The sequence below is a fragment of the Pipistrellus hanaki genome (genome assembly GCF_964339955.1).
Source record: "Pipistrellus hanaki genome assembly, chromosome: 12".
NCBI lineage: Eukaryota > Metazoa > Chordata > Mammalia > Chiroptera > Vespertilionidae > Pipistrellus > Pipistrellus hanaki.
In genome coordinates, this window is record NC_140514.1 from 58,364,336 (window position 1) to 58,377,996 (window position 13,661).

The following is a 13,661-nucleotide window of genomic DNA, read 5'->3' on the forward strand; positions in this document are numbered from 1 at the left end:
CGCGGCTGGGGATCTGCCATTCTCCACTTTCTGCATCTTTCCTATCGCCTCCAGGATCGCAGGGTCAGGAGAAGACAAGATCCCCTCTGTAGGTAGGAGTTCTCCGGAAGCCCACATGGAAGCCCATGTCAGGGCAAAGGGGACAAATCCAGATGGAAGGAGACTTGACTTGGGGTGGTGAACACACAATATATAGATGATGTATCAGGGAATTTTAAAAAACTTTAAAATGAAAAAAAATCATCAATTGTTTAAGCATTGTGGTGGGAGGGGAGGATGAGAGGGGTGAGAGTGATGGAAATAGAGGCTTGGCTTAGAGAATGCCCTGACAACCCCATGCACACAGTCATGGAACTCCCTGGGACACAGGCTGCCTGCCTGCCCGAGGGGCCTCTGCCCAGTACAGGGAGTGGCAGCCCACGCCCCCGAGGCCTTGCTCTGAGCCTGTTTGCAGAGCGAGAGAAAGCCCATGGGCCCACCCCTCACACCAGCTGCCACAGCAGCATGTCCAGTCACAGTGCAATGCCCCCCACAACCTTCTTGCTGCTGCCAAAGAGCCGTCCTGTGTGCACACGCCCAGCAGTCCATCTGCAAGCTGGTTCTGCCCTGCCCTGAGGCCATCTGTCCAAATAAAAAGCGTGTCCTATCCTGTTTGCGGCACTGACGAGACAGCCACAGGAGCCTGTTCCAGGCTGCACCTGTTCCTCCCGCCTGTCCGAGGACAGCGGTGACACCAGCAGCCTGGGGACTCGCCAAGGCTGGGAATGACAAAGCAAGGCCTTAAACTAAAGATATTCTGGAATATGAGGTGCATGGAATGAAACCTCTTCATTTTCAAAATATAAAAATTGACCAAGGAAATGATTATAAATTCAATGTAACTCAGTAAATGGCTATCTGCCTTATATATAATGTAGCACAGAAAAAATTTGGCTAAGCAACAATCCTAGTGATTTTTTCATATTTCATATTCTTCATCTTTATATAACATAGCATATAAATTTCCATCTTCAACTTTGAAAAAAATAAGTTGACTTTCATATTATCTGGGAATGGTAATAACAGAATTGGAATATTTAAAAAATTCTCCTATCAATAATGACATAAGTTTAAGGATGATTTACTGGCCCACAGCTGCTTTAAAAGTTTGTGTTTCATGATAGAAATTGCAACTAGAAAGTAAACTTTAGTTACTCCTGAGTATAACATTTTCCTTTCTGAACTGCTAAGATGAACAGTAATATTGTACCTCATCCAATAGTTTGCCTCCCTCTGTTCTTGCGAAACCAGCAGTCCTGCATAAACAAGGAATTGGGCCAGGAAGGAAATTAAATTCTTAAAGGAAGTGCCCTCATAATTGTAGTTTAGTGGTTGCAGAATGGGCTCCCAGAACACCTCTAGACTCCAGAGTCTTTGCATGAAGACCTGAGCATGGAGGATCCCAGCCCCATACCCTCATGCAATGGAAGATTCACTAAAAATGAAAATACATATTAAATGCCTCTGCAGGGTTCTTGGAAAACTGTAGTGTTTTTTTTTAAGTAGTATTAAAGTCTAGCTGGTACAGAATATTATATTAGTTTCAGGTGTACAACATAGTGATTCCACAGTTAGATACCTTACAAAGTGACCACCCTGAAAAGTCTAGTTGGATATACTAATTTTTCACACATTTATCAAATGGCTAAATTTTTCCCAAAAGCATTAAACATAAACACACACACAATTCCCTAAGACCAGATTCAAGACCAGACCATTTCTGTGTTTAAATCAATTGTGCTGCCTTAGTTGGTTTGGCTTAGTGGATAAAACATCAGCCTGCAGACTGAAGGGTCCTGAGTTTAATTCCTGTCAAGGATACATGCCCAGGTTGTGGGTTCAATCCCCAGTAGGGGGCGTGCAGGAGGCAGCTGATCAATGATTCTCTCTCTTATCATTGATGTTTCCATCTCTCTCTCTCCCTCTCCTTCCTTTCAGAAATCAATAAAAAATATATTTTTAAAAATAAGTAAATAAATTGTGCCACCTATGTGTTAGTACTAAACTACTTCTATTACACATTACCTTTATTGACAAAGATTCAAAAAGAAAATCAAGAAATGAGAAGAAACAAATGCTTACATATTTTAGCAGGAAGACCAGGTTTCTAGGAAGACCAGGTCTATAACTAGACCTTTGACTGAAGTGAGGGAGGAGTGTGTTTGGAGAGAAAAACATGTGGTAAAGAAGATGCCGTCATAGGCGCTTAGTCTTAAGGACTTGTGAATTAAAGCAGGGAAACGGCATGCCAGATACAAAGGACCACATATTGTGACTCCACCTATAGGAAATGTCCAGAAAAGGCAAACAGAGAGAGACAGAAAGTCGAGTAGTGGTCCCTGGGGGTTGGGGGAGTAGAGGAGAGGATGAGGCTTCTTTGTAGGCTCATAAAAATATCCCAGAACCAGATTCTGATGATATGTGAACTACTCTGTAAATGTATGGAAGCACTTAAAAATGGTAAATTTTATAATGTGTGAACTGTATCAATTACATCTTAGTGTAAATGGGTAAATCTGGGCCCTTGAAGACCAGTGGAGAACGTTGTTGACATGAGAGAGTTAAGCAGGCTCTTGATCTCAGAGTTTGTTTCTGAGCTCCCGGAGCAGAGGATCCTTATCTGGCCATTCAGTGTACCCGCTCTGCAGAATTAAGCACAGTGCTATATAAAATGCGTGCTTAAGGAAACTATCTGATAACTGTCCGTTGATTAAGTCATGGCCAGGTTCCTGCACTGTCTTAGCCATGATGATAAATAAAGACAACAAAGCTCTCCATCCCACTCCTTCCCTTCGCTGCCACTTCCTTCTCTTGTAAAAACACTCTGTCCTCTGGTCTAAAGCACATGTGTCAAACACAAGGCCCGCGGGCCAAATCCAGCCCGCCAGGCCTTGCAATGTGGCCCGCACCGTGCTGTCATCACTGCACTCCGCTGTCAGTTTATGACATTGTCAATTTATGACTGTTCAGTAAACCATTCGGCCCACGATTTAGGCTGGATTTTAGATTTTGGCCCCTTCTCTGATTGAGTTCGACACCCCTAGTCTAAAGTGACAGTATAGTGTAGTCACATAAAGCTCAGCCTAAGTCACACTGACATTAGTTTAATTTTCCAGAATTGCCATCTTTACAAACAACCTTGAGCTCATGTTTTTCAAGTTAGTGTTCTGGCTTTTACTTCCTAATTAAATGAAAAGGGCTTAAAATTCACAAGACTTGCCTATTCAGTTATTTTTTGTTTGTACTATGATCATTTCAGTAGGAATTAGAAAGACTAGTTGGAAAGCTGACTGAAATACCTGTAGGTTTTACAATGAGGAGGACTGTTTAGATAATGCACACACTGAGAAAACCGAATGCGGACATTGTAGGTGATGCTTTTCTCCTACAGGCAACCAGGCACGAGAGCATCAGCATGCGGCTGCCCTTGTCAGAGCACACAGAGGCCTTCGTCTATCCTGAGGTTACAGAGACAGGAAACTGACAGGGTGAACAGGCTCACAGGCTCTCAGAGCACAGATTTCCCCGAATGTCCTCTCTCATATAATGTGGACACAGTGAGCCAAGACTGTCGTGCTGATTGGGTGTGTTAGCACACGGAAAATGCAAGTCCCTAGAAAAGTGTCTGAGGCACAGGTGGCACTTGGAAAGATTACACATGAATATAATTGTTTTCCTACTGCTGGAGGCCTGCTACCTGAGCCTATAAATGGCAAATATATAATACAGACCCAGGGCTGGAAAGCATGGCGTAGCACTCACATACCTGCAGCGATATAGGAGCTCCCGCCGACCTTGTAGAGAACGTGGCTGGCGAAGGGGGCTGCACAGATGATGAGGAAACTCGCGGTCACGACAGCAACTACGCCCAGGAGCATGAGGACAGCCCAGAAACCACGGTAAACTGAAGACCCCAGGAGAAAGGGAGAAAAGAAAACACACTTAGACTGTGAACACAACAGATGGCGGCGCGCTGAGTTTCTTGCCTCTTCATTTTTGTAATTGCAGCCACAGCTCTGCCAGGTGGGACCCGGGCTGTGGGCCCTGGCTTCTCGTTAAGTGGAAACCTCACCAGGTGGCTTTGGACTCAGTGAAGTCAGCCTTCATCCAACTCCTGCTCGGGGTGTGCACCACCCACATGCTTAGTAGACTTAGGGAGCTCGGTTTCCTGACCGGATGTTCCACTTTAGAAGTGGAACACCTAAAGTTCTAAAGGAGTGAGCACCCATTGGGTCACCTCAAGGTGCTTCAAACCAAATGCACAAAAGACCTGAAAGGAATTCACATGTATAAACACTGCTAGTTACTCTTGCTAAGATAATTTTTATAATAAAAACAATAAGCAAAGTCAAAAAGAAAACTTTTGTAAACAGATTGAGATTTTAAATTTATCTAAGATTTTTTCTTTCTATCAACTTTGTTCTTAAAAAGGTTCAAAATGAGAAGTTATAGTGATCTTTTATTTAAGGACCAGCAAGGTTGAATACAGTTGGTAGAAAATAGATTGTGGTTTTGGTGATATGTTCATAGTAATCAAATAAAGAGGAATCCTAATGATCAATTTTTAACAGAATAATTACTAATCTGTTAAACAAATGTATCATTTCCCAAAGGCACAAAAATGAATTCCTTTTGGTGTAAACAAGGGAAAGCTCTGTGAAACATATTAAAATTATAATTTTTATGAAAATATTAAAATGTTGTAATGAAGCAAAGAATTTTTTTTTTCTCAATAAGCCCACCTGGCAAAGAAAAACATATGTCAATCAACTGGAATCGTAAAGAAAAATGCATGGGAAGATGGAAATTTGAAGAGTAGTGCAGGTAAGTGGGAGGAAAAAAGCTGGGGTTTTTGTGTTAATAACTCAGTCTTGAAGGCCGGAATAACAAGTGGAATTTACCTAAAAACCAATGCTGTTGATTTTCATTCAGGTTCCGGGGCAGGTGTGAAGGGTAAAAACATTACTGAGAGGAGCCCATTCTGCCTCTCCCCTGATCACACTGAAGCTGGACAATCATGGCAAAGACTTAGCTGAGGACTCCAGAAAGCAAGCGATAGCAAGTGGATTAAGGAAGGAACTCGAATCTGTAGCTGAGGTGAACTCAGCTGCAAAGACTCGCCTGAATTTTTCCTTTTTTTCTCCTCCTGAGCTTGGCCTGAAGGTGAGCTAAGTTGGGAACTTTGTAAAAGATGAAAACAGAAAGAAGAAAAAAAAATACCCTAGTTAAGTTTTCATTCTGTAGAAGCAGAATGAAGGACCCCTATAAGCCAAAGTATAGGGAAAACGCTCATGTCTGCTTATCTCCTTGTGTTCTCTCAGTCCTGCCTCAAAATTAAATCTGCACTGCTTCCCCAGTGCAGTCGTGGACATGTATGATCTCAAATGGTGTTCAGTCCTTCAAATAGAAGAATTCCACATCTATTGTGCAAAAAGTGGGGGGTCCATGGTGTGTGTCTTCTCCTTTCCCTCCTGCTTTGCATTGTGGTTAACTACATGAAACTGTGCCACAGTAAAGAATACCAAGACTCTTAAAAGCCCAGACTTTGTTGTTAAAAAAAAAAAAAAAAAAACTGCCAAAACCGGTTTGGCTCAGTGGTAGAGCATCGGTCTGCGGACTGAAAGGTCCCGGGTTCGATTCCGGTCAAGGGCATGTACCTTGGTTGCGGGCACATCCCCGGTGGGGGGTGTGCAAGAGGCAGCTGGTCGATGTTTCTCTCTCATCGACATTTCTAGCTCTCTATCCCCCTCTCTTCCTCTCTGTAAAAAATCAATAAAATATATATCTTTAAAAAAAAAAAAAAAAAAAAAAACTGGGCAAGGGAGTTCTAGAAGCCAGAAGATGTGGGGAAAATCCCACAGACATACGAGAACTAAGATGAGAGACTCTCTGTCTGTGTTTGAACCTATTCAAATACTGAGCTCACACCCCAAGTTAACCATATGTAGAAAATGACCAAAAAGGTATAACAAAAGTTTAAAAACTGAATTACAGCTCTTGGGTGATAAAGTCACCCCAGCACCAGAGCTAGCCCTGAGGGGTGCATGTCCCCCTGACCTATATAGCATAAAAATTACTGAAAATTTAATTGACATTGAAACTAGTATCAGAAAAAATGAGCAGGCCATGAAGGTTGATTGCCTATTCAAACAACAAATCAGTATTTGCCAGAGAATTTTAACAGTATGCCTAGTCTGACAATGTATTCTTCAAAAAGTCTAAGATACAACCAAAATTACTTTATATACTAACAATCAGGAATATCTGACCAATCCTCAAAGGAAGAATCAATCAGCAGATGCCAACCCAAAGTTTCAGATACGTGAATTAGTGGGCAGACTTTAAAATAGCTATTAGAACCACTTTCTATAAACTAAAGTGAACATTATTAAAATGAACAAAAAGGTAGAAATTCTTAGCAGATAGAGTCGATGAAAATTTTTAGAATTGAAAAATACAATATATGTAATTAAATATTAATTATGCAAGCTGAATGGCTGAATGGAGATGAGAGAGGAAAGAGCAGGTGAACTTGAAGAATGAGCAATAGAAATTATCCAATCTGAACAATAGAAATAAAAAAGATTGAAAACAAAAATGACTAGTTTCAGTTTCAGAGAATTGTGGGACCACATCAAATGATCTCATATTTGTGTCATGGAGTCCCTAAAGCAGAGGCAAAAAATGTCAATGCTAAAAGAATATTTAAAAAAAGAATCCCTAAATCTTTCCAAATTTGGTAAAAAATAAATTCACAGGTTCAAGAAACACAACAAATTCCCAAGAGGATAAATTTAAAAACTCAGCTCAGACACATCAGAGAATTACTGAAAACTATGGACAAATAAAAAGTCTTGAAAGCAGCCAAACTGTGGGTGAGGTGGGGATGCCAATATTAAATGTATGGACCAACAGTCCCAAGAACTGAAAGTTTCCCATGAGAAAAGGTGGCAGCCAGAAGACATCTTTAAGATGCCCAAAGTAAAGACCTATCAACCTAAAAGTCTGCTTCTAGTAAAAACACCTTTGAGTGATGAAAGTGAAAGAAAGTCATTTCTCAAGTAGGAAGATGGGATTTATCACAGCAGATTTGCTCTCCAAAGATGTGTGAAAGGAATTTCTTTAGGCTGAAGGATAATGGCACCAGAGTTTACTTGTAACTTCAAGAATGAAGTAAGCGGTAACAGAAAAGGTGAATATCTAGATAAATATAGAAGACTATTTTCCTCATCTTAATTTATTTAAAATATATTGACTCTTGAAATGTAAAAATACACTGTCAGCATAACACATGAAAGAAATATAGGTTTGGAATTAGAGTAATATAATGTTTGCCATTTATACATGTATGTAACCTTGAACTAGCCAAGTCCAAAAGAACCATGAAGCCAAGATCACATGCAAGCAGGAGGGAGGAATTATGAATCAGGCTACAAAGAAGACAGAAAAAGCAGGATACCTCTCCACTGAGAGACTATAAGAAAGAGAGGAAACACCTGGAGAAGGAGACTGAGACAGAGCCAGACAGAAAGATGGATAAATGTTCCCCAGAGCTGCTGTCACCCCTGACAATGCTAGCTTCTGTCCTTTCATTTGCTCTAACAAAGCAGCCTGGCTTTTCATTCTGCGTTCCCTGGAGAAGGCAGGAGCAATGGATTTGTGTTTAAGGGAAAGGGGGATCTGGCTGTCTAGACACACAGAAATAGCTTCCAAGTGAGATTCCTCATTGCGGTCACCAACAGTGTGCTTTTCTTTCCTGCCTGTGCTTCAGCTTTCAGAGTTGCTCAACTTCAAGACTATTTCAAAATGTCTTGGAACATCCTGTTTCTTAGCTAATGATATCACCTAGTTTGAATATATGGCACACTTTGATTCCAGAATTACAATGTTCAATCATAATGAAGAATCGTCACGTGGAATTGGGTAGAGTTCTTTCACTGGGTGAAGTAAGACTGAGGCCTTGAGAGAATCTTCAACATGAAGAGAATTATATGATACTAGAGGCCCGATGCATGAACTTGGTGCAAGAGTAGACCTTCCTTCCCCCAGCTGCTGGCACTGGCTTCCCTCAGGTACCCAAGACCCAGGCTACCCTCATAGTCCAGGCTTTGTCTGGAAGGACATCCAGAAGGACCTCGTCTTATTAGCATATTACATTTTATTATTATAGACTAGAGGCACGGTGCACAAAATTCTTGCATGGGGGCGTCCCCTCAGCCCAGCCTTCACCCTCTCCAATCCAGGACCCTTTAGGGGATGTCCAACTGCCAGTTTAGGCCCACTCACAATCTGGAACCATAATTAACTGCTCAACTGCCTGCCCACCTGATCGCCCCTAATTGCCCCCCCTCACTGGCCTGGTCACCCCAACTGCCCCTCTGCCAGCATAGTCACCCCCAACTGCCCCCCCCCACTGGCCTGGTCACCTCTAACTGCCCTCTACTGACCCGGTCGGTCCTTATTTCCCCCTCTACTGTCATGGTCGCCCCCAATTTCCCCTCCACCCCCGCCAGCCTGGTTGTCCCTCATTAACCCCCTCTGCCAGCCTGGTCACTTCTCACTTCCCTCCCTGACAGCCTAGTTGCCCCCAACTCCCCCCCACCCCCTGTGGGCATGGTTGCCCCACACAGTCTGTTCGGTTGTTTCGGATGCGATGGTCACTTAGCCTTTTATATAGAGAGATTGGAGCCTCTTCCCTTACTAATTTTTACTTTGATGGACATAAGTTTTCTAATATAGAAAACAATATTCTTCACCTAAGTTTATATCGATAGAAAGGATTGAGGAAATATATAAAAAATAGCATGCAGTAAGACTTCAAATATGTTTGCCTAATACACAGAACTATAAAATGTTAGTGGGAAGAAAGTTTTTGTTTGGTTAGAATGTTTTTGTGGTTTATATTTTTAAGATTCCTAGGTCTTAAATGTGTCTCAGAAAACCTTAGTCTGTTTTCTTGTTCATTATATGATCTATAAAACAGAAAAGCTTTCTCTGAAAGTTTGGACTGTGCCAAGTGAAAACATCTCTAAAATCCATCTGTGCTATTAAATACAAGTCAATGCTTAACTTGAGCAATATTGAATTTCTATTAGTTCCTATTAGAACATGAAGCAAGATTTATAATGTAAGTGGGTTTACATGTACTTTTTATCATCACAATTTGGATCAATCAAAAGAAAGTCTCAGATGAATCTGTGAAAGGCAAGAATTAATGGTTATTTCCAAAGAAATGAAGTTCTGTTGATTATAAATGAAGTGGTGGTGACTTGACTTACAAAGTGTTCTTTGGTCAAGTGTGTAAACACAGAGAAAAAAAGGCACCTACCAGGAAGAGCTGCTGGTAGTTAAATAGGCTCAAGTTTTAAAAAAAAAACAAAGCCTAGTAGCCATTTATGCACAGAGGCCTCTCAGGCAAGATGCACCTCATGGAAAAGCCTGTGCTGAACTGCCTGGGCTGACCAGCAGACCCTGAGCTATGGATGAATGGATTATTCTGATACATTTGCTGTGAAAGAGAGGGGCGAAGGGACTGCCTGGCTAAAGGAACCTGACAGCCTCTATCACCTAACTCATTAGGCTTTTATTGTAGCAGCACTTTGAGATAAAGTTTATCTTATAGATACAATTAGTAAGGTAAGTAATCTTGGGAGGACACATGTGTGTGCAGTGCCCTTGAAGCAAGAACACCCAAAGATTAAGCATAAGGATTCCTGTAAACACCCAGGGGTCTGCATATGCACAGACTTGTTTGGAAAGGTCAAGGAATAATTAGGGGTCCTGCCTTTGGCACATCCCTTTTCTCAGAATGTCCTTCTTACAAACTTTCCAACCAAGTCTCCTGTGCTCCCCAACACTGAACTGCCTGCCTGCCCTGTTTTTTTCTGTCAGCTGAGCCAGCCCTTATAAAGGTTTCCTAGGATCCTATTTCAACCAATAGGATTGAGTCTTCCCCCATCCAATCAGAGTTGCACAATCCTGGCCAATCAGAGTGGTTCTGTTCTGTCCCACAGTGCCTTTTGGACCAATCAAACTTGAGGATTTGGAGTCCTCATTTGCATGAGGATAGACCTATCAGAGACCAAGGGCAGGGACTTCAATCCATATAAACCACCTCCCCTCCGGCTGGAGGAGTGCACTTTCCCTTTTCACTTAAGACTGAAGAGTGCAGTTCCTTGGCTGAGCTGAAACACTAAGCTGCCTCAGCAGAGCAAAGCTGCCTAGAAGGAGAGGGTCTGGCCCTGCCCCGGACTGCCTCACAGCTGTGCTATATCAAAATTGAGCTGTTCTGAACTGAATTAAGCTTCCTTCTTCATAGTACCCCAAATTGGAGGTTCCTGTTGGTATTGAATTGGCATCAATGACCACAGATTGACAAGTGTAATGAGGAGGATGACTAGTAATTAGTCTGACAACAGATGCTATAGAAATGGTCCTCCCAGTGTCCTCAGTTTGTTTTCCTGGGTAAATTTTTAACCTTACAATATGACTCTTACTAATTTGCTTAGTAATTTCATTCTAGTAGATCTAGAATCATCAGCTCAGAGTATGCTGTAATTTCCTAACAATATATTCTATATAAATATTTTATTTCAGAGATCCATTCCTACGGCTGATGTAATGTGATTTTCGCTGTAAGTCGGAACCCACCTACATAAGCACCTATGTCACTCACATGGAGCAACATACACAGCAATAATGAAGTGAGTGAAACAGTAAAAAAAAAAAAATTAAAAGAAAGATAACAATTATTAACCTTTACTTGTGGTAAATAATAAAAAACATAAAGCACATATGTACATATGTTGAAATGAACTTTTTAAAATAAATAAATGGGAGATGGCAACATAACTACAAAACAATGTATGTCGAGTCCAACATCACCCGAGGACTGCCTGTATTACAATATTTTAACGGCTATGAAATATTTTCTAGTTTTCACTTGAGAACAATCCTGTTGCTTTTTTTTTTTAAATAGAAAAAGACATAAAGTCACTGAGATGGTCTAGTTTGTTAAATAAGATTGTATATTAGGAACATAGAATGCTAAGCTATGTTCCTAATATCTCCATTTTTTGTTTGTTTTTATACTTATCCAAAAATGTTTATTGATTTTTTTTAAGAGAGAAGGAGAGCAAGAGAGAGAGTGAAATGTGGATGGGAGAAAGAAACATCGATTGGTCACCTCCTGTACACGATCTGACCAGGGATCTAACCCGCAACAACCTAGGTATTTGCCCCAACTGGAATGTAGCCCTCAACATGTTGGTGGGCAGGACAATGCTCCAATCAACTGAGCCACCCAGCCAAGGCCTGATGTCACGGTTTTATTTATAAAAAGTACATTACATATAGAGTATTAACTTCATTGCAAATTCAAATTTTAGATTCAAATATATATCAAAGGAGCTTATATCCTGTGTATATCTAAGGTTAAATTCCAAAGAAGCATAAATAGAAAGTGTTAGGGAGCCATCCATTAAAAATCCTTCAGGCAGGAAACAAAAATCATCCAAGCCCAGCTCTGGTGGCACAATGATTGAGCGTCAACCTACGAACCAGAAGATCATGGTTTGATTCCCTGTCAGGGCACATTCCCGGGTTGTGAGCTCAATCCCCAGTAGGGGGTGTGCAGGAGGCAATTGATCAATTATTCTCTTTTATCAGTGATGTTTCTCTCTCTTTCTCCCTCTCTCTCTCTTTCCTCCTCCTCTCTGAAATCAATAAAATACAGATATTTAAAAATCATCCAAACCTTCAGGGAAGGCTGTGAACAGAGTGGACTAGTAATTGTGCACATTAATATGTGTGCATGTGGGTGTGTGCTTCTGTGCCTGTATGCAGACCAAGATGGGAAGCTAATGCTAGAATTGGCATCTGTTCTTAGTTGCATGTAAGGGTTAGAAAAATAAAGCCCTGCCCTAGTTCTTTTTCCAGTAGGAATGTAATAAACAGGCAGACACTAAGACCTCATTAATTGAGACAATGGCAAAAGCAGGTTTAACTGAGGATTGTTTGAGAATAGCTCCATTCCAAACCACTCCCATGCAGACAATAGCTCCAACTAGTGTCTCTCCGGGAGATGGGCAGGCCGCCAGCTTGCTTGAGCGCTGGGCACACTGCTGACCCCTGCAGCCACTGACCTTAGCAGATATGCCTCCGGTCTCTCCAGGTGCCAGGAACAAACACTGCCCCGTAAGATACACACAGCCTGGCCTCGGAAGTCAGTCCTGGCCTGAAAGCAGCCGTTTCACCCTGGCTGGCAGGCACCCGGGGGGGGGGGGGGGGGGGGGGGGGGGGGGGGGGACGCAGAGGAGCCTTAGCCCAGCGCTGCTGCGCAGAGGCCAGCCCGGGGCTGGGAGGGCGGAGCTGAGTGGCCTCTCGCAGTGCCCTGGGCTATAGACATGGGCACCCCATGCAGGAGCGGCCCAGGGACTGGGGAAGAGAAAGTGGTTCCCTGCAGCTGTCCCAGAGAGGAGAGGGGAAGAGAAAATGGGGACCTAGTCAGGTAGTCAAGGCCTCCAGGTATGCTGAAGGTCAGCCCTCAGAAATGCGTGTAAGAGCCTTGTCTGCGTCGGAACAGTATCCTCGCACTGTGTGGAGGAGGGTTGGCAGGACAAGCGCCGCAGGGACACTGGAGCCAGAGCAGCACTGCAAGGAGAGAGACAGCTCTGGGGCCGCTGCTCTGGGCCTGAGATCCTGCAGCGTGAACCTTTTGTCCGTCAGGATATTAACAAACCTCTGATCTCACAAGATCATACTTTCTACAACAAACCTTCCATACAGAGTCAAGTAAAAATGTCAACCCAAACGACCACAACCCCAAATTCAGAGTTTTTTGATAAATTATTCTGTGTGTATAAAATGTAAATTACTTGCAGTTTAAAGATGCACTGATGTTATTCATTTTGCCAAGCCCATATCCTGCCTCAGAACAGCTTACCCGCTGGTTGATGAAGCTAACAATGTGTGCTCAGGCACCAAGGTGTGAAGCCCCCCCCCCACACACACACACACACCCCATTCCCCCCACACTGACCCGGCCACGGGGACCCACACCAGCCTGCCCCATAGCTGCCCAGTCTAAAAGTACGGCGATGCCCACCCACAACAGAGGGAAGACTGTGGGTGTGGGCATGCCCGTGTTCCAGCTGCATGACTGGGGACCTGCCAAGCCACGTGCCCTGCACAGCCCACCGGTTTCCCGGGAGGAAAGAGCAGGAGGGCAGGACAAAGGCTAGTCACCTCCCAGCGGTGAGCACTGGCAGCGAGGGAGTAAGGAAGCAAGAGGTGGGCAGGCTCCAGCCTTCACCTGCCCTGAGGCTGTGACCTTGGGCGGTCCCTGGAGCAGAGAGAGGGGTTTCTTCACAGGGTGAGAGCTTCCCAGGTGTGGGAGGAAAGCCAGAGTCAGGTCTCCTTTCCCTCCTGACGGAGTTGGAGCTCACAACCCACATGTGCCCTGACAGGGAATCACACCATGATCTTCTGGTTCATAGGTCCATGCTCAACCACTGAGCCACAAGAGCTGGGCTTCAGATATACCCCAGATATGAGTTCCTTGGATATATACTAGGTGTACCAGTTAATAATGCGCATTTTTTTTCAATAGATGGAGTTACACC

General features: G+C 43.1%; 1 protein-coding gene across 1 annotated transcript in view; it reads right to left on the minus strand.

The window, feature by feature from the left end:
• Positions 1-13,661, minus strand: part of TMEM182 (transmembrane protein 182) — a 60,021-nt gene that overhangs the window by 15,895 nt on the left and 30,465 nt on the right. Inside the window, exon 4 of the mRNA XM_084900926.1 lies at positions 3,806-3,943. Within this exon, the coding sequence (XP_084757052.1) occupies positions 3,806-3,943 (138 nt within the window). The remainder of the gene's footprint in view (positions 1-3,805; positions 3,944-13,661) is intronic.